Raw genomic sequence first — 23,304 nt, forward strand, 5'->3', positions numbered from 1 at the left:
TAGGAGCCTTGTATTAAATGTTGAAGCTTTACGCCAACGAATAAAATTTTATTGTAATTTATAAAAACAAAACTTTAAAGATTTAAAACTTCAAACGTCTATAAATAACTTACAAATATATGAAAAGTTTTGAAAATTTTATCAAGGCTAGAAAATACCAGTATAAACATTCAGTGAAAATTTCACTTCTCTACGGTTAGGTTACACCAATGTTTAAAATCGATTTTCTCAAAAATTGATATTGCGTAAAAATTCCCGTTTTCCCTTAATTTTTTTTTTTGTTTTTCCTGTGTTTTTGAAAACTACTGGGAATTAAAAATTTGACCTCCTCAATCCACCGACTAGATTCACTTTCCAACTGGAAATGCTCCTGAAGTTGAAAATCGAAGTACTATTTCAACAACTTATCGCGTACACAGACACAAAAAAAACACATAATTTTATTGTAAAATGAATATATTCATCGCTCCGCTCGAAATCTAAAATTTTGACCTTTTTTTAGTTTTTTTTTCAAATTGTGTATAATAAAAACAATGCTTTTAATTGCAATGAAAATTTTATAAAATGTAATATATAAATTAAAATATTAAGTTCTTTATAAATTGTTCCTCCACAATATGAAAATATTGAGAATAAATTTGCATGATTTTATTAAATAACAAAATTAAATATGGACTTTCTCGATTCTTAAATATTGTATATTTGTATAGAAATAGAAGTAAAATTCACTATTAAAATAGAGAATTCGTTACATTAGTTCGATATTAGTCTAACTATTAGAAAGTGTTCTGCCAAAATTTCAAAGTTTGTGAAAAAATCATAAAATTGGTATAGTTTAATTTTCGGTTTCATTGTTTTTAATAATTGTACTTAGTACAACACAATACGAGTATGTATGTAATTTTATAAAAAAAAAAAAAAAAAAATGAAAAGTATTGTTTTGTGTTACGTCTTTACGACCTAGTGCTTCGCAAAAATTTTATAAAATTATAAGTGTTCCGTGGTTCTAAAAAGGTTAAGAATTACTGGTCTAGAATGTTTAAATAATCCATTATTTAGATGCATTTAATGACACCTGAACATTTTTCAAATAGGCAACTTATTAGACAACTTGAAATATTAAATTTCGCTTAAAATTTATTTATAAATCATGTTTAAAAAAAATTGACACCAATACAATACATTATAACATGATACTAAATTTAATAAATCATATATTTGTATGAAACAATAAGATTTACATGAATAGTTATGATGAGTAAAATAGCAATTACATTATATAATAGAAAAATTTATAAATATATCATTAGAAGTAAAAAAATCAAAACCATCAATGGAAAAATTATTAATACCGGAATTTTCCCTGTTATACCGGTGCTGCTCAGATGTTGATTATTTTTCGTAATTAAGTAATGTATTACTCTATCGTTCATTTTTATGCTATTTCCGCTTTTCAACAATTTTAATTTCTGTTTTTTCTAAAAAAAAAAGTATATAGGTAATATAACAAATACGTTTTATAATTTATCTGCTTACTTCCTAGCTGTATATGTAATTTAGTATTATAATATAAATCACATAATATGTATAAAAAATGCAATATGTGTCACCCTTGAAAATTCACTTAAATAAATTAAAATGAAATATACATACTTTATAGATAGATTAATTATTTTTTCCTTGAATTACTTAAATCCTAAATAATATTGAATAGTTGACATATTACCTTTTTTGTATGTGTTATAATATCTTCATCCTCAGAGCGTAAACATTTGTCTTTTATACCGTCGACCTAAAATAATAGTTATAGAATAAAACAATTTATATAAGTACATTTATAAAAAAGCGGGTAAGTCGTGGATGTCGCTATGCTATACAGTGTACAGTAGGTTACCAGTGGGTTACTTTAATGGATGGAATTAAATTTGAATCCAATGATACTATATCATTGTATACGAAAAACGATTCTGAGCGGAGATGGTTTATCTGCCTAGGATATATTATAGATTATTAAAAATTTTCAAATCTTGGATTTAAAAAGAAAATTTTTTATGCATTTTTAGCTCAAAATAATTTACAAATTATCATGATTTTTACGTATGTTGTCAAAATTCAAACTACGAATGCTTATAAAAAAAAAAATTGTGACTATATATTTCTTTTATTTTTCAACCGCTATTGTAAAAACATCTTAGGAGCCTTGCATTAAAATTTCAAGTTTTTCTACCCAACAAATAAATTTTTATCGATATTAATTTAAAAAAAAACTAATGATGATCGAAAATTGCATATAACTATAAATAGTTCAACTTAAGTCAAAAATGCTTTTTGAAAATTGCATAGTGAATAGAATATACTTATATAAATTATAAACATTCGGTGAAAATTTCATGTATCTATGGTCATTTGTTTTAAAGTTACGTCAAAAACCAAAATCGATTTTGTCGAAAACTGATTGTGCGTAAAATTTCCCGTTTTCCCCTTATCTTTTAGTTTGTTTATCCCGATTATTTAAAAAAATATTGAGAAGATTTTAATTTTGATCTATCTCCCAAAGTACCAACTAGATTCACTTTCTGATTGAACGAGGTACTGAAGTCGAAAATCGAAGCACTTTTACTGCCCCAAAACGTGATGACAGACACAAAAATAAAAAACACACACACACACATCATGGTAAAACCAATACATTCCTCGCTCTGTTCAGAATCTAAAATAATATACAGTAAGTAAACCTATCTAACAATCTAATCTATCATAATAATTCTATACATTTTTAAAAAGTAGACACGCAGTAACAGTAGTAACAACACAAATCGTACTAATACTGTATCAGTATTATGTAGTTTGTCGATACCACATGATTAATATATTATAAATATTTACATAGTTTGTGTTGTAAGTTTTTGTAAGATTAGGTAATACAAAATATGAACTCTGAGCAGTTACGTATTTAGAGGGGATGGGTAATCATTGATCATAAACATACATACTTTTGAATTATTATGCTGATTTTATACAAATGTATATTCACATAAATTAATTGAGAACATCAAAAATAAATTTTAACCTAACCTAATCATCACTTATTGTATATTATACGTCAATACGCAGCGTAAAAACAATAGTCTTCTACAGTGGTTCCACGAAATATTATCGACATTTAAAATAAAAATACAAATTAACTAAGTGCTCACGAAAAATTTTAAATAAATTATGTTATTATGATCAGCGATACAAAAACCAACATGGTTAGATTTTGATAATCCATGCATCACTGGTGAGTTACAGCCGTTACAGGTAAATATTTTTTTCCGAAGATTTATCGATTCCGCTGATTATGTTTTTTGTTAAACAGGTATAATATATATTAATATAATGAGTTTTTTAGCTATTTATTCCATGTACAGTTCATAACATCTATGAATCTACTGTGCTGAGTTTTAAATTTATAAAAATGGAAGAAAACAGTTATACCATTAACTACGTTAATATTGTTTTTTTTTTACTTTTTTTCCCACCTATCTCAAAAATCCGTATACCTATTCAACTGGTTCTTGCAGTTTGTAATTTTGACTAATTTTAACACAATTTGTGTACAAAAAAATATATTTATAAATTGTACATGGATTTGGATACTATTAATATGTATTGTGAATCAACATTTTTAATACTATATAATATAGCCATTTACCTGAAACACAATAAACTTATATACAGTTAAATCTGTATATAAAAATATATGACGTGATACTCTCCCACCCTTTTCATGCATCACAATATTTAATAAAATATCAACCAATAGATAATAACTAATAACCATATTACATGAATTATTTATCACCACTGGATATAAAACTTAATTTTTATACTCAGCCAATATCATCCAAAAGATACGCTACTAATTACTTTTAACTATAAAACTTAAAAGTTTTATTTAATATGAAATACGAGCATATCAATTTATTATACGATATTTTTTAGACTGTTAATTTTCAATATGGTATATTTTAATTTATTTTAGCTAATACAAATGTTTCCTGAAATGATTAAAATAAGATGATTTCTCAATAAAGAGCTCATAAAAAAATAAAAAAACATACTCCATAACAGCATTTATAAATGTGTTACTCCATCTTACGAACGCATACATAGAAAATTTGTGTTCAGGTTTAGCAGAACCAATTTTGTATTGTTAGGATTAATATTAAAGTGATTTAAATCATTGTCAACCTTAAAAATCTGTGGTTATCTGTGCTTATAAAGTTATAACTATACGTTGTATTTTACGATAGTTTTATATTCTAATCAAGTTATGACTTATATTTTAGTTGCAATATTTTGTTTACACATAATTATTGACTTTATAACTTATTAAAATAACGCAAAAAGCCAAACGTGTTTTTACAACCTCAGATAATATTCTTAAATTTAAGTAATTTAATTTATAATAGGTTAATTCACTATAGTATTGAAGCTGACAACACAAAATTTGTTCTGCCGAAAGCAATTTATTTATGTTGTACCTTATAAGTTTTTGAAATAGAGATAACATAGCGCGTATGGCGTACTCTTAAAATGAACAGTTAAGTTTAACAATCAATTTCTTGTATAAAAAAATTCAAATAAATGTACATTTGAAATATTAAAATAATTGGTTTAAATATATAATAAAACCATCAAATAAAATTAACACTTTAAAAGTATATTTTTGAATAACAAATAAAAATTGTTTTTCTTTTTTTGTATAAGGTACCTTTAACTATTATTAATGAGTTATGACTTACCATAATTTATTTTTCTGATTTTATTACTTGATTCTTGTACTCACACATATAGACACATTATATAGAAGGCATGTATATTTTTGTTGTCACATTGTCATTATGTATATTGACTTATTTATCCATAAAAGAAAACTTAAGAAAAAAATTTAACATTTTACCAACTTTGCAGTTCAATGAAATAATATGTACTAATGGCAAGATGCAGCATTCAATAATATTTACCTATAAGTACCTATATACAATTATGACTTAAATCTTTTTATAATATTAGAGTCATGAGTGTTATACTATTTTTTGACCTTTGAACAGTTAGATGTAAAACATAAATAATGAGATCATATAACTTTCTTATCTTTAATTCATATTTATAAATATTAAATAGATTTAAATTCGCTTAAATACCTGCCGCTATCGCCTATAAAAATAATTTTGAATTGGTGTTTGGTATATTTGATTAATAATATGGGTTTTAGAAAATAAAATAATAAATAAAAGCCAACAAATCAATGGTTATTAGCAGGTTGGTTGTACTTAATATTATATATATAATAATTACATTATAAATAGGTACTAAATGATATACCTATATTAGTTTTCACGTAGTCATTAACTGTTTACTATTATATAATTTAAGTTTTATAATAAAATATTTAAGTTGTAAATGTTAACAAAATATTTAAATATACAGAATATAGATACATACAAATTGGAAAAATAGGTAATCGCTATGCTGTACAGTTGGTGTACCTCGTCATTGTGCAAAAAGTATCAGTGTAATGTGTGTACTAAATTTGAATTATTGAATGATAAATTAATATTCATTGGATACGAAAAATGATTCTAAGGGAAGACGATTTTGTCATCGTATATTACCAATGCCAGGTTTCATGAACAATCACTAAATATTTAACGAATTATTAGTGAGCCAATGGGCCTTTAAACATATGGTTTCGTGTCCAATGATTGATCCATTATATTTTATTGAGCCGTTAAATTAAATACATTTCTCACAAAAATCTGACATAATAAGTATATTTTATGTTATATTATTTATAATACCTATTGCTTTAAAAATAATTCATTTTACTATATCATTTATAACACTTAATGTAGGTTTACCTATTAGTATATTTACTTTTAGGTAAAAACATTACATTTTAAAATGTCTTTGTGTGAATACAATATAATATTAATTTATTATTAATTTGATTTTCCAATGATTTTTTTTTGTTACTTAAGCTTATCAAGCTTGTGGATAATCTTGTATTAAAATTTAAAATTTGATATATAAAAAGCAAATTTTGAACTCAAAATTATTAGCGAATTCTGGTTATTTTGACTAATTCTAACATCAGATTCTCATAAAAATTATTGCTAATTTACTCCTTATTTTATTTATTTTTTCAATTACACTAATAAGTAATAACATCTTATGAGGGACCTTGTAATAAATATTCAATTTTTTTGACCGAGTGAAAAATATTTAATAGACAATAATAGACTAATAAAAATCGAAATGTTTTATTATTCGTATAAATATCTTCAAAAAGAACCAAAATATTTTAAAAACTTAATGGTGTGTGGAAAATGTAAATATAAACATTCTGTGAAAATTAAATGTATAACTACGGGTAATTTTTTAGTTATACCAAAAAATAAAATTAATTTTTTCAAATACTGTTTTTACATCAAAATCCATATTTTTCGTTTATTTTTAATTTTTTTTTTTGATTTTTCCAATGCTTAAAAAATTTATTTTAGGGAATTTTTTACTTTTTACCCTCAAAGTACCAACAATTCAACAAAGATTCACTTGCTAGAAAAGTTGCTGTATAAATTAGGAATAATAATTATTTCTTCTGCCCAAAAGTGTGATGATATTATGACAGTATGAAATATGAATAAATTATGATAGACACAAAAAACACATCATTATTAAATCATTATTCTGTTTGGAATTGAAAAGGTTTAGTGGAGTTAAGTGGCTATGTGACCTAATTTTTGAGATTTTAGATCCAGACGCAATTTACTTATTAAATAAAATCTGGAATGCATGTAGTTAACACCAAAAATTCAACCAAATGTCCGTTATAATTATTAAGTTATAAGCTCTATAGCTACTAAAAGTATTAATTATTAACAACTAATGAGTAATGACTGATGAGTATCAAACATCAAAATATGTCACGATTAAAGGTTTAAAGAAATGATTTATAATTTCACTTTTAATTAAAATTTAAAAGCCGGGTTCTTAATAAATTACTATATCTTTGTATGTTATATTATACACAAAAAATGTCTTTTATTCGTAATCAAAAATACATTGCAAAAGGAAAAAAAAACCAATTATATCTAATATATTTACTAATAATGGAAAATAGTAAAGAATAGGATGAATCACAAATGTATTATGTATAGATACATTAGGTTTACCTAATAATTTAACCACAAAATCTTAAACTCCATTAACGAGTAGTTATGCATTAATAATATAATGTACGTGATACATGGATATAGATACATAGGTATATATATCACAAATTACACAAAGGACTATTGTTTTAATGTATTCACCTTGTTAAATTATTTACCATATATTATTAATTGTTGTGGTTTTAGATTGTTTTGGTTTTGACATCAATGTTTATAAAAAAACGTAGGTATATTAACATAAGTTGTACATAATGTATCACTGTGTCAGTTATAACGTGAGTGATTTACATCGATAATGATTAAAATTATATTGAAGTTGTATGAAAATGTATATTTTGTTGCCTTGTAGATTTAAATTTCAAGAATGTGTATACCAAACATAAATATAGTCAGTAACATCTATAACTATTACACGATCAAGGGTATGTAAAAAATACGTCGTTATGTAAATGTATACGAATAAATAAACAGAATTTTGCCAGGATATTGAGATTAACGTTGTTATACCCCGTATGTCGTTAAGATCGACGTCATTATAAATGGTAGTGACTGTATTATATGTTAATAATGCTAATATTATATATCACTATATTGTTGTATTATTATTTATTACAGTTATGGTACATGGATAAGGTGGACAGTGGTTATTATAAAAATCTAAAATAATAAATATTTAACATACAACTATTTATTAAAAACTATAAGCTTGCGTGATTGATTTAGAATCAGTTATAAGGTATAGGTAGGCATTTTACGTATTGTGACTTTATGAATTTTAAAATACGTACAACCACATTTTTTTATACGTTTGTATAAAACAATTATCAAATATTACTCCTTTGACCTTTAAAAAAGGACTCAAAGTTAATTTCTAATTGTGATTTTGTCATATCCATGACACCTTTAAGATTAATACGCATTTTGAGGAAAGTACAACACTACGTCCCTTAATTAGATCAATGTTTTTTCATAATTATGTTATTTAATTTAACTAGTTCAGTGGCTTAATTTTAGATCTTCTAGTTAGGTAAATATTTTGATTACCGCGTTTACAAATAATTAATACTTGTTTCTCTAGTGGCTTTTGGTTTTTTACAATATAAGTAATTACCTCGGTCACCATCAAGCATATTACTTAGAACTTGCAAGGTAGTTACTAGTTGTCTGTTGCATAAATAACTATTTATATTGGGAAAGGGATTTATAAAAAAAATACTGATACCTGAAGTTACAGGTTAGGTTAGTTACAAATTAATTGAAATTGTGAAATTACATATTACGTAGGATTTATATTTAAAAAAAATCACATAAGGGAGAATTGTACCACTGCTTGAGACTGGCAGAACAGTTGTTGCGGGTAAGAAACTAAAAAAAAAAATGTATTATAAATAAATATATTTATATTTAAACGTTTTGTTTGGAGACGCAGTTCAGCAGTTGGATTGACTCTAAAGATCCCAACAATTCACCCAATAAGCCTTTGTAAAATAGACCAATGAAACACGTTCTTTGGCCCATACTGTTATAGCCTACTTCAAAGTACATATACATCCTTGAACTATTTGTAGTTTCCTACAAAAAGTACAAGCATTATTTATGTTCAGAATATAATTAACCTTCACTAATAACGGAAACAATCACTAAAGTAAATTCTCATCACTTTTACTTTTGTTTTAAACTAAAAATATTACTTCAACACTCTAAGTAAACCATCAATCGATATGAACTAATATTGATAACAACTAAGAAAATTGAACACTTATTGGTGAAAATGTACGAATAATGAATATTGAATAGTGAAGTAAAAAAAATGTTCCAAATAATTATTAACTAGTTTTCATACAATTTTTAATCAAACTAACTTTTATTGTTTTTTTTCTTTCTAATAATATTCAAAATCCACATTATATTCACTTTAAGATCAAAGTGTGTCACGCGACAAAAGACAATAAGTTTATTTAATTTATAATTTTAACTTAGTGTAATTATCCATTTCTCGTGAACTTTACTTAAATATATAATTTTAATCATAATTATCTTATGATGAATATTCAATACAATAAAATTACAAATTTGAACCATAAAATTCTTTTTACTTGATATTTAATTCTAAAATCTCAGATTATTTGTGTTATTCGCATGATAAAACATTTTTCGTTTTAAATCAATATTGCAGTTTATACATTTGATTAGATAAAGAAAAATTTCACATAAAACATAAATCTTCACAAAAATAAAATATATTTATATTAAATCAGAATCTATATGAACTGCATTATACTAACTAGGTATATCTGGAAAATACAGATACCTACGTACAGAATGCGAAAGGCGTAGTTTATACTTTATCGGTACTAGTATCGGTCGTGTGTGTTTTCAGTTACGTTTTGCGTGTGGTCACAGACTGACGTTTGATGATGAGTAATGATAATTTTTTTAATCTAACGCTTTTACAAGTGATTTATAATGAAATATAAACAAACTTAAAAATAAAATCTTAAATTTATTAAACTGTATTTATTACTGTTGTGTTAAATGTTTTAAAAAAATACGTACAATCCTATGGATAATGCCACTACTACAACAACATCTCTAAAATCAAAAAAATTTCCCACCATGTTCAAGAAAATGATGCTTTCAAGTTAGTTGATTAGTTTCTAAAAGTATTATATATACATATATTTAATAATTTTAATATAATTATGTAAATTATATATTAAAATTGCGATTAGTTTCATTACTTGAAAATATTGTTATGTGGTTGTTGTGTACATAATATAGGATATTCATGTATTTTTTACATATTACATAATTATGTCCCCTACACAGAACAAGTTGAGCAAATGCATAAACAGAATATTTGAACTATAACTTGAACAATTTTTAAGACTAAGAAAATAAAACTTGAGTTAGTTTTAACAAACGGTGATAAAAATTAAAAATTGGATTTATTAGTTTTATTAAATTAATAAATGTCAGTTATATATTTTTTAATTAATAATAATTTATTTCAACATCGTTTTTATTAAGTACCTATACCAACAGATATATTACTGTAATAAAATTTAAAAACTGTATTTTCATTCATAATAAGAAAGGTAAGTATAGGTACGTAACTTTCAATATATAATACTTGAAAAATATGCAATTGTAAAATAAATGTCAGCATTATTAACATAACATATTAGTATTTATTTATTTAATAATATATCTATTATTTGTTTGTATTTTTTACTAATTATGGACAAAAGTTTAGATAGTTGGTTAATACATTGATTTTTTATACAATATCAACAAACTAAAATATTATCCATGGTAACGTATTCTTTGTGCAGTAGAAATTGGATACAAATTTAATTTTTAAAATTCAAATACACACGTAGGTAGAAACCTAATAATTCTACACAACTATAAAAAAAGTATCCACTTTTCCATAATAACATTAAATTCATTGTCCTAAATGTATGACTAAATTGAAATAATAGGTACACAGTTATATATACTATATAGTAAAAAAAAGCAATAAATACCTACAAAAAGTGAACCATTATTAAATATATACTGTAAAATAACAATAATAGGTATTATAATAAAACTTAACATTAAAAATAAATTCAAGTTATTGAACTACGAATAGTGGCATAATGATGAAGGTTATAAAATTTACGTACTAAAAAAAATGACTGTTTATAATGTTGATTTTTCTAATAATTTCGTCTTAGTGAAAGTATATTAAATTCTATGTGTACGTTAAATGTTGAAATATACAATTATATATAAATATAGTAATGCACGTACAAAAATAGTACAATGTATATTTAATTGAATATTGAATATTTATTATGAAAATAAAATGTAAGTATTATGGTGCCCATTTATTTAGGACTGAAGACCATTTCAAAGGATGCAACTTCAGCTGTAAAATCATCCGTCCAAAAGAAGACATCAGCAAAAAAAAAGTCGAAAGAGGCAATAAAATCTGAACAGGAAGTTATGGGTATGTCAAGGCGCCCAAACACAGCCACCACGTTGGATAAACCACTGTTGTTGGACAAGCGAACAGAGAGCGGAACGGAAGTACGGCCATCAACTACAAAACGTCCTGTTTGTCAACAATTTAACACTAGAACATACCGGATCAAAACCAAGGACCGAAAAAGTGTGCTAAGCTTGCCAGAAGTATCCAAACAGACACCGAAGAATCGGAAAAGTCATTTACCGATTAAAGTAAAACCAATTGCCCCAACTCCACCAATACGGCAACGTACACAAAAGATGGCATCTCCGTCAAACGACCAGGAAAACGTTAAACAAAATATTATTAGCGAGAATATAGAAAAAAAAACCGAAGAATATCGACCAGAAAAATGGGTTCCAACAGCCGTTGGATCTGCAAGGAAGAAAAGGCTTGTTTTGTGCTATTTATGTGGTAAAGAATTTGGTACTGCTTCGTTGCCATTTCACGAACCTCAATGTCTTAAGGTACGCTATAATAATTATTCCACAATGCAACGCCCCCAAGTTATCTATGGGTACAAAGAATACGAAAATATTAACCTTTTATTGGAAATAGTTTTATTTTAGGTAATACTATAGATGTCGTGTTTAAAAGTTTGACTATTTAATTCTTAGAAAACACGAATAAATTTACTTCAATTTATCACATGGTATCCAATTAAAATATTATAATCATAGGTATAGCCGTATATAGGTAAAAGGAAAAACAATCTACAAAATTGCATTAAGTTAGGTTAGGTACATGAAAAATTAAAAACAAAAAAGTTGGTAAAAAATTATATTAGATTACCTACAAAAAGAACAAAATAATTTATTCGATTTATCAAACATTTATATTTTTGTTGGATATACCAACACTATATAATTATTTATTGCCCTTGAACTTGAAATATCGCATCCTTTATTATTACGTTTGTTTGATTATTATTTTTTATCTATGTTTTGCATTTTTAAACAAACATTGATGAATTATCCTTCGTGACGATAGTCATATATACATCATGTATATGATAAATAATAATAGGTATAGGACGTATAGGTATAAACCGTTGTTGTATACAATATAATGACATATTATATAATATTATACTTTATAGAATTTATTATAATATGTATAGTGATGTATAGCCGTATAGGTACCTATACTATTATTACACTATTTATTACTTTTATATTAATAAACAATATTAAACTAATTTTTAAAATATTGAATGTATAGGTGTACAAGTGTTATTTATGATTTTTATATAAAAAAAAAATTGATAATTATATTTGGCCATTTTAAAATTGTAACAAGAGTTTTTAACTAGGTATAAGTTTAAATATTAACTCATGGTTTTGATTAAGCATCAAACAAAATATAACATTATAAAACTACCGGATATACCTCGAATGTCGGAATGTATTCTCAGTTGAATATAGGTTAAACGTGGGAAGCGTGTACCCACGATGTTTAATAAAAAACCATTAATTTGTACAGTTTTCTTTCGTTTTCAAAGTATCTATACAGGAAAGTTGAATCTTAGTTCGCAAGTTTTTTCTTTTACAATCTCAACTGTACTTCTATGTTTAGTATAGTTTATATTATACACAGTTTACATCGTCAAAATACAATGTAACCAATGTGAGAGCGAAATAATAATGGGTGCGGTGTTCACCTATATAATATTATAGTTGCTTGCCCAGGAAGTCCGTAATACATCTATAATATGGTTTTTGGAACGCTACTCCCATTGTTTAAAAGAGGATGTTAAACATAACAAGTAGTTTTTGCAATAAGCCACCGGTATCAATAAAATTATAATACCGAACTCAATTAATCGGACTTAATAACACTATTACTTGTCTTACCTATACTTATTATGTAATTCAAGTTGACGAAATCGTCTTTATACTCAATGATGAATCAAATAATCACTCTTTCTAATCATTATTTAACAATTTATATGTTGTACTTAATAACATATTAATATATTTAAGAATTATTCAGGTAGATACATTTCCAAATTATTAAATTAATACAAAAATGCTATAATTAACAAGAAAAAAATGCGATTGGTTAAAATTTAATTGGTTATTAATGAAATAAATATTGTATAAGTTTTAAATTAGAATGGCATTAATTATTTTTTCAAATTACAATCATTCTATTGATAGAGAACGCTATTAAAATATAGAATACCTATAGGCTATAGAGTTCGTTTCGATGGACAGTAATAACACTGCTTGTTTAATTGTACCATCACAACATTTTTTTTTTTTTTTTTATTGATCTTTATAGCTTCGGCGACATGGGCCATTAGCTTTATACATAATTTACATTTTACATTATACTATTACTTAAAATTTACATGTTTTAGGTGACAATTTAATTACAATAATAAGGGCTGTTGACTATATTTATTCTCACAACATTTTTGTACAGAAGGCTTAAGTTGTAAAATCCATGATATATAGTGCGAAACTTCCCTATAACTAAGTCACACGGCGGGGAACAAGAAAAATATTGTAATATAGAGGAATTCGTTAAATATGATTTACTCGTGAATTGCAATGAAAGTGGTCATGGATCTCAAAAATAAATTATTGTACAGAAAATTTTTTTCAAAAGCAAGTTCGCTATATGAGAGTTTCATGGTAGGTACTTACACTTTACAGCCAACGGGAATTTGTATATCACTTTTTAAGCAATTTGAAAAATAGTACTTATTTACAATATTATATACTTAAAATCTAAATAAAAATAATAAATCTTATTATACACCTAATTTTTTTTCATGTTTTTATTGTAAATTAATAAGTTATCAATTATATCGATATAAAATTATAAAATAAAATAAATACAAGTGAAGGATTTACAAGGGAATACATGAATATATTATGTACTGTGCATTTTTATATAATATATCATGTATATGTAATATAACATGATATTAATATATTATACATTATATATATTGACATATTGTGGAGAGTATATAGCAGTAATAAAAGAATCACTTGAGTGATTTTCAAACAAAAACAGTTACCTACTATTAGATAGAGTATGGTCGTACAGACCTTGAATATTGGAAACGTCATAACAATATAACATTCCATACTGACCGCAACAAAACCTATTTACGATATAATCATGATAATATATCTAACCTGCTTTAAATTAATTATCCTAAAATTTAAATATTTGGAGTAGCATAAACTCCCACTGACCTGTTCACCCATGACCCTTATATCCCCTACACTATACCTATACTGACATATTAACCGTTAATACTGTGTAAAAAACTTTTTCATTATTTAAGCTTATAAAGTTGAAGAAAAGTCAAAACGTATGTATATAAATTTGAATGTCAAACATGTTACGTTGACAATGTCTCATACTCTTCTGAGTAATTCCATTGAAAACACGTTTACCAAAATTTTTACGGTTTTTGATAGTATTTCTTGATTTAGAGTTAAGTATTTTAGTGAAACCATTGAACAAAATCGAAAAAAATATCTCTTTAAATAATTATTCACAGACTCGAAATTACGATTTCACGAAAACAAATCTTGAATGGCGATTTTTTTTAATTTTACGTTCTAAAATCTATTCAGCAAAAGATAAGAATAATAAAAAAACATAATAAAACCAATACAATATTTCGTTGTATTATTTTTATACGCTGTGTATATTATTATCATAGTTCATAGGGTATTTTATGTAACTACCCTAGCTATAAATTACTATTTGAGATGTATAAAATATGTATAATACTATTAATTTTTAATTGATATTGAAACTATAAAACATAAATAAACATAATATATATCATACTATCTAAAATCTATTTCATATATATAATCAAATGTGTCTTGGCTGACTGACTGATCAATGTAAAGCTTAAACTGATAAAATGATAGCTGAAGACTAGAAGGTATTTTTATGGTACCTTCGTATCAATGTATCATAAATGTTGGAGTAGGTAGGTAATACACTAAAATGCATTTATGACCTCGATTAATGAATCCCTAAATCCTTAAATCAAATTTATGTTTGTAGCTTAAAATAAATACTAAAAAACTTCTAGAATAATTTTGAATGGAAATCTTATAGAGTATTCTGATTAAAATTAATAATATATACCTAACTAAAACGTTTATAAAGTGTAGTTTAAATCTGCACGTTAAAAATATACCAACTGCTATCTCTAGTCCACGACTTGCTCATCTATAAGTCGAAATATTTCACAAAGCGAAGTAAATCAATTCACTTATGATTTGACTATTCGAGGAACCTATAGTAAAATTGAGATAATATTATGAGATACGCCGTATAGCACTGTATTATATAATTTTTTTTTCTGGTCGATGATGCGCTATAACAGGGGTGGCAAACCAATATTGAACACTACATGCCAAAAATTATCTTTTTTTTTTCGAGTGTGCCATGAAAAATATTTTGTTATATTCAATAGGTAGGTATTGTAAAAAAAAAATTATCGTAATTTGATTGTATAATTATTAGTGTAGGTATTAGTGTAAAAAAAGTTTAGTTTAGGTACAATAGGTGCCTTTATACAATCATAATAATATTACTTTGTTGATTATTTATTTTGTTGTGATTTTTGTAGTTGAATACTAACAGAATACTTGATGCCAATTCGTTGATATTTGATTTATAATTTATAATTAGTTATTTTTAATAAAGTACATGCAGCACTGCATTTATCAGTTAGTCGATTTCTTAAATCAGATTTTATAAGATTCATTTCTGAAAATAGTAACTCGCATGAATAAGATGAAGAAACAACAGATAAAACAGTTACTATACTACTATTTATAAAGTGGAATAAATAGTCTTTTGGAATTTCATTCCACACTTTCAAAATCTTTTTCCCTGCTATGCTTACGATCAATTCGCCTATCGTCCTACCACGCTAAATTTCTTCTAATTCATTTCTCAGTATAACGAATTTTTCTTTCCATATCATAGTAAAAATATTTTAATTTTTCGCGCGCCCCCAAATCTTTGCGTGCTATGGATTCGCCATCCCTGGGCTAAAGGTGCCGCTAGTATAGTACATACATATAGCTGATAAAGGTATCTTTATTTTATAGGAACTATATATAACAATAATATCGTTATATTAATGGACAAACAATTAGTAAATGGAAAAGATAAAAAAATTTAAATGCAATTGTGATGACTATATGTGCATTTTTTTTTAAATAGAAATGGACCCAAGAAAATTCCCGACTACCCGAAGATTTACAAAGAACTATACCAAAGAAACCGGAAAATCAAATTATTTCTGTTGATGACTGGAATCAGTTGGCATGGGAAGCCACGCAGGTATGTCTAATATAATATTACATGCATTTATAATTTCTAGCGAAATCATATTAGCTTAAAAACTCAATACTTGAAGTTGAAGTTCGATGAACTGAAAACCGACTGTGCAATGAAAGCCATGTGGGCAGAAGTCATGACTCATGATGCAGTCAATTCATTTATGGTATAACCAACTATTATAACTGGTTATACTTATACACTTTATTTGTACGCCCAAACATTGGTGTACATATGAAGGTGTGCACTGGTATTCCCTTGTGAATATATAGTCAAACAATGGCAATTTTTAATTCAAATGGTAGGAAAATGATAAAGCTTTTCTTATTTCTACATAGATGAATTTACGAAATTTTATGTTGTATTATATAATATATATATATATATACATATGTACTAGAGTTAATTTATAAGAATGCAATACTCCTACAATAACCGAATAATGCATGTAATAATTGCAGTCAAATTTGGTGCCATGCAATTTTTGTCAACGGAAGTTCCTAGCAAACAGACTTGAAGCCCACACAAGAGTTTGTATTGAATCCAAGAAAAAAACAGTACCAGTAAGTGGATGCTAATTTGACTATATTCATTATAAATGTTACTGAATACTGAGTATACCTTTAGATTTGACAAAATGACAACTATTATAATATTATATATATAGGTATAATATAAGTACCTAATCAAACGAATAGTGACTGATGACTGATGAATATTTTTAATTTAAATTTTACAATAAGTAAACAATTATATTAAACCATACATTGCATCTTGAGTTTTACTGTATTTTTAATATAAATAAATAAGTGGATGTTTCGGCATTAACAAATATAAATTTATTTCTGCTAAAATTAGAAATTGCTCATTCATTTATTATTGTGTAATAAAAATTTGTTTTTTTTCGCCTGACACCAATAATACAATTACCATAAAATATTTGAGGATACCTACCAAATGTTGTAAATAATTTTTTTAATTTTCGTCTAGGTCAATTACGTAATTTCATCAAATGTATGCAGATTTAATGTACACGTATACTGTGCATATTATATAGGAACCTACGTATATTATCTATATAAAAATAAATTTTACACTTATTGCAAGTAAAAAATAAAATGTGTTATACATATTAGGTTTTTTTGCGGATTTTGACAATGTAATACGTCAACCAACTATATAACCGTAAATACATACATAATACATATCTAACCTTAATATATCATTGTGCCAAACGTGAAATATTTCGAGTGATGATAGTGACCATAAAATATAACCTGACCAAAATACTGGTATTATAATTTATAATATATTACATACAGAAAACAATGTAAGTACAATAGGTTTTTAATATTTTCCTCTGCTCAAAATCTAATATAAAAAGTTGCACTAAATTTATAATTCGGTAGGTATATCAAATCACGTAATTGGCAATATACATATATATATATATATATATATATATATATATATATACTTAAATGTAAGGTTTAGTAATAAACTAAATATTTAAATTTACATTTTTGACACATTTTTAAATAGATTTATACATTACACAATCAGAATACACAAAAATATAAAAATTTCACATAATAAACCATGTTCATACTAGGAATTAAATTATAGAAAATGACCGATCGTTAACTCAATAGTCAGTGGTGGTCCTTGACCAATTCCAGGGGGGGGGAAATATTTTTCACATTAAATACAATAAGTATTCAAAAATGGAAGTCATAAAAAAATTTATTTCATGTAATAATTTTATATTTTATACTTAACCAGGGGGGGGGCGATCCACCCATCGCCTCCCCACCCCGTACGACCACCACTGTCAATAGTACCACCCTCGAGAACACTAGCAAAATTATTTCACATGCCAAAATAAAATGTATATTTTCACAGTAAAAGTGTCAAATTATATTAAAAATATAATACCTATAATTAATATAACTTATTATCCGAATTCCGAACAGCTAACGTATTCCAGTCATCATTAATCAACGCTATACGCGTATTTTATTGTAGGTAGGTAGGTACCTATAGGTACATTTAAAGAATCGTGACGTCGTAGTTATAGCTATTAAGTGCATACATATAGATATTTATAAACACAACACGTTATATATGAATATAATACATTAACATAACGAATTCATTCATCGATTATTTATGCCATTAAGGCATAATAATAATAGACCTATAACCTAAGTCTGTTATAAGTCCTCCGAAACCGTCAACGCAGCGAGGTGCACGGAAAGGACGATGATCGTATATAATAATAAATAATAATAATATTTTCATATATATGTATATTATTATATTGTGCAGCCGGTACCGCTTCGTCTGGTCAACTTGGTCAAGTCATAAATTTTTACGCGTAATATAATAATGGCAAACAATAATGCATAACGTTTTCGACAGGCACCAAAGTTACCAGCTGCTAAATCGGCCGTGATCATGGACAGACCAAAAAAGAAACCAGCGCCGTGTTACGTGTGTGGTCGACTGTTTGGGACAGCATCCATAGGGATTCACGAACCTCAGTGTCTGATCAAGTGGACCCGAGAAAACGATAGCTTAGCTCCACATCTCCGACGACCTGTGCCCACTAAACCGGAAGTGATCATCGACGAAGGTATATAATGTCGTCATACCACCGTTGTGTGCGTCGTCTGTCGTGTGACGAAAGTTGTGTACCAACAGTAACACAATAATATGCGATGTATAATAATGTTATAATAAGCCAGTGTAGTAGCAGATGTAGGGTGATACGCACTATCTATAAATTTAGTTTTTCAAAGAAAATATTGTCTCTAGTTGGATTTTTTTGGAGGGGAGAAAGGTCAAAGTAAATACAAAAAAAATGAATATCAAAAACGTGAATTTTGACATAATCCACTTTTTATTTAGCTACTCTATACCACATAAATTATAAGTCTCAGTATTGATTTAAGAAAATAAGATTTAAGCAATCGATATGTTATTAAAACTCAAACTTCAATGTACCTAAATAAGAATATTTTGTGGTCAAATATATCTAAAAAAAAATGTAAATCAATGGGTAATTTAAAGTTTTACATACTAAGATTTTATAATTGGTATTATTTTATTTTATTTTCTGTTACATTACTATACAACATAATATATTAATACTGTGTATATACTATTGTACCTACGTATTATTCGTATTGAAAGAAGTCTTAATTAGTATTAGTATTAGTACCTAATAACTACTTGAATAATTTTCTATAAAATTACAAAACTGAAAATTTATTGTAGTCACTAAGAAATGTTTATTTCCAAAATTAGTGTTTGCACATTCCACACATTCAAAAGTAGGTGTAGCTTACAAATTTAAAAATTGTACCAAGGTATGAAACTTTAGGCTTTACAAAATACCTGAAAAATTGGTACCTATGTTTTTTTTCATCAGTCATGTCATATTATGGCATAATACAGTGCTTCTTAAACTTTTTTGTAATGGGCCCCTTTAAATCTCATTATCACTTATTATTTTATCGATTCAAACATTATTTAAAAATGTCACATAATAATAATACTACGTTGTTGCGGTACGTTTTAGTGACGGGCAAGGTGAACCAACAGGCTACCAGAGAAGAACACTGGAAATCGTACTTATCACAGCTCGTTCCGTGCGATCGGTGCAAACGGACATTCGACCCGGACAGGTTAGAAGTGCATCAGAGAAGTTGTAAAGGAGTGACAAATAAATGAAAACCATATTATTATTAAAACTAATAGCGTCTATAATAATAATTATATGTATAAATAATATTATTCACAGTTTAATTATCTTTGAAAAAAGGTTTTGTATAGTTAAAGTACCTAATACCTATAGTACTTAATTATGTTAGTTATTTGATTATTTAAATATTTGATGTAGTGTAAATTTAAGACGACCCTACACCAGAGACGTATTTAGTAATGTTGCGTCCCAACTCCCAGGTAAGGAAAAAAAAACGCCACCTTCCAAATTTCTTTAGCAATAGCCAATAAGTGTATTAGTAAGAAAAAACATGATAGTTCATTAGTATCTGAGTGTAATTACTTTTTTACCACCCAAATGACCTATGTACCGTATTATATCAAAATGCTCTCCAAAATTTACCACCCGGGGCCCAAGCCTACCCCCTCCCTGACGCCCCTAAATACGTCACTGCGCTACACTCGCATATATGTTATTCTGAATAATCCATTTGTTATGATTAATATTAGAGCAAATTAATCTATTATAAAATTTGTTAGTAACATTAAGAGTAGGTAGGTATTAGGTATCTATAAGTGAGATGTGAACCTCGTATGATTTTTTTTTTTTAATTTTAATTTTAAAGCAAACTATGTTTTAAAACTGGCATAACTATAAAAGTTATAAATAAAATATTTTTTTTTTTAAACCTAAGAACTTCACTAGATATAATACTCTTCTAAATTGTATAAATATATCAATTAACTTTTATATGAAACATATCTGACTATCTGAGTAAAATAATTTATTCAGAATTTCAGACCGTACAATTCACTACATTAAATAGAGGACGTCTAACTCCGAACCCGTGAGACGTCAGAGTAAGATAAAGACAACGTTGTATTATGATGGTATAATGTCCTCTTAACTTAAAATTGTTAAATATGTGTATTTGTTTATAGGTAGTAAGTAGGTACTTAACATTAATCACGGTATCTATATGCAGTAATATATACAATATAGGCATAAGCGTGCGCACGGGGGAGGCAGGAGAGGCGGCTGCCTCCCCTGCGAGATTTTCCTCTACACTAAAATATAATATTATACCTACCAATTGGGGAAATCGGGTGGGGGGATTGGAGTCTGGACCTCCTTAGCTAAGGTATTGCCTCCCCTGCCAAGAATACCTACGCACGCTTATGAATATAGGTACCTAGGTAACACTAACAGGTTGGTTGAATTCATTTTTGTAAAAATATTGTATCTGCATACCAACTTTCGTGAAACGATCAGTAATTTTTTTAACAAAACTATAAAAGTATGAACTACTTGTATAAAAGACATTATATTCAATTCCCAAGCTTAAATACAAATTTGAAATTAATGGTGATTTTAAATAAATTTGAACTTTAAAAGCATATTATAAAAAACAACGAAGGTATCGTTGATATTTTTAAGTAAGTATATAATATAATACAAATGTGTAAGAGGAAGTTTTCTGACCGATTGTATAATTGTATATTGACATTTATAGAAAAAAAAAAACAACAATTTATTAAATATAATCCAAGTGAAGACAGTCTAACCAAGGTTACTAAATAATTTTAAAACATTTTTTTTTATTATTTTTGATTTCCTCGATCATTTTAAAAATAAAGACAATTTTCGATTTTTACCACCCAAAAGTACGAACTAGATGTCTAGATCCAATATCATAAACTGAACTTGAGATGATTTGTGATTTTTTAAAGTTGCAGATAACGAGAATAGCTTACTTATACAGTTATACATGAATATTTAACTATAATAAGTTATTTAATTATTTTGAAATTTTTTGTATATTTATTATAATAAATTGAACAGTAGTATACTATGTATATGATTTATTGTAATGATAAAATTGAATATAGTTTTAAATTAATTCATTTTTTATTTAAGAGGATTAGATCCCATAATTTACTGTTCTAGAATTTGTCGTCAAGACTACCTACTTAAATAAGTAAAGGTAGGGCTTAAGATCGACTTACAAATATTTTTGATATTATCTCCAAAATTCAAAGAAGTTATAATATTTTTTGGAGAAGTTAAATTCAAAAATGAAGGAGTCTACTCGAACGTAGCCTTGACGTCAAATTCAAATGCTTTCAGAACACTTATCCCTTTACCACATCAACCAGGACACTTGGAAAATAATATGACTAAAATCCTGTTACACGTGTTAGATAGACAGAAAATCACCGTACGAATGTCCTTAACTGTAACATCTAACACCTTTTTCCATACTATTATCAATAAGACATCTTAGAAAGTTTTGATTATTGACGCCCTTAACAAATTTCAAATAAAACACTTGCATATTAAAATATTTGATGAATAACTAGATGATCCGCCTGATCCCCACTAAAAACACCAACTCTATACGATTCAAAATTTCTGTTTAATTAGTCATTTAATACACAGCTAGTTATGTTCAAAACTTCCCGTGGATGATCTAACTGAAATTGGTTTAAAGAATTTCAGATGTACCTACACAGTATTACTTGAATCGGGAAAAATTAAGTAGAGGAACTCAATCCAACGATTTAAAAACTGCGTTCCAAGTGCACAATTAATTAAAGCAGACCCGTGGGAAGCTTTGCCCCCCACACCACCCTTACGTACATTTTGAATACCTACCACTTTCAACTACACAATATGATTTAATTATATGAAAAATGCTGATTGTTATAATCTTGTTCCGGTCTGTATGAATGTGTTATTTGTAATGAAAACATATTATAATATTTTTAATGTCTTCAATTATTATAATTTTAACAATTAATTAAACACAACATTACTCGAAAAGTGAAAATACGTCAAATTCGATTGCAATGCAAAATCGAAAAATTCAAAACGTCCATAAATGATAACCATAACAGTAATAACTGAAACTTATAACATTTCGTCCGGAACCATAGAGTAAGATCTTACCCTATGTTCAGAACCCGATTTTTTTAGATAGTACCTACCATTTACACACTTGTATCTGT

At 26.6% G+C, this 23,304-nt stretch overlaps 1 protein-coding gene and 1 long non-coding RNA gene across 4 annotated transcripts; one reads left to right on the forward strand and one right to left on the reverse strand.

Moving 5' to 3' along the window:
- Window positions 1–1,197: 1,197 nt before the first annotated feature.
- On the reverse strand, window positions 1,198–5,001 carry LOC107173696 (uncharacterized). Its single transcript, XR_016190588.1, has 3 exons — window positions 4,788–5,001; window positions 1,727–1,792; window positions 1,198–1,478 (listed from the first exon to the last, which is right to left on the reverse strand). It is a non-coding gene; the product is annotated as an uncharacterized LOC107173696 (long non-coding RNA).
- Window positions 3,121–21,055, forward strand: LOC107173695 (zinc finger protein 474-like). Of its 3 annotated transcripts, none has more exons than XM_089221491.1 (6): window positions 3,121–3,280; window positions 11,104–11,702; window positions 16,453–16,572; window positions 17,031–17,132; window positions 18,991–19,204; window positions 20,153–21,055. In XM_089221491.1, the coding sequence occupies exons 2-6, from the start codon at window positions 11,214–11,216 to the stop codon at window positions 20,302–20,304; spliced, it is 1,077 nt and encodes a 358-aa protein (XP_089077617.1). In that variant the 5' UTR covers window positions 3,121–3,280; window positions 11,104–11,213; the 3' UTR covers window positions 20,305–21,055. The 3 variants fall into 3 exon arrangements, with proteins under 3 accessions (XP_089077617.1, XP_089077618.1, XP_089077616.1); XM_089221492.1 differs by having other exon boundaries at window positions 3,122–3,300; XM_089221490.1 differs by lacking the exon at window positions 3,121–3,280 and adding an exon at window positions 9,594–9,861.
- Window positions 21,056–23,304: the final 2,249 nt, after the last annotated feature.

The sequence above is a fragment of the Diuraphis noxia genome, unplaced genomic scaffold (genome assembly GCF_037042655.1).
Source record: "Diuraphis noxia isolate RWA-SAM2 unplaced genomic scaffold, SU_Dnox_SAM2 contig0002, whole genome shotgun sequence".
NCBI classification, from domain to species: Eukaryota; Metazoa; Arthropoda; class Insecta; order Hemiptera; family Aphididae; genus Diuraphis; species Diuraphis noxia.

Excerpts from the sequence above, each read along its gene's own strand:
- LOC107173695 (XM_089221490.1), top strand. The coding sequence starts at position 9,783 with ATGGATAATGCCACTACTACAACAACATCTCTAAAATCAAAAAAATTT. Across the intron at positions 16,573-17,030 it reads TGGCATGGGAAGCCACGCAG|TCAAATTTGGTGCCATGCAA; the intron begins GTATGTCTAATA and ends TAATAATTGCAG. Across the intron at positions 17,133-18,990 it reads CCAAGAAAAAAACAGTACCA|GCACCAAAGTTACCAGCTGC; the intron begins GTAAGTGGATGC and ends CGTTTTCGACAG.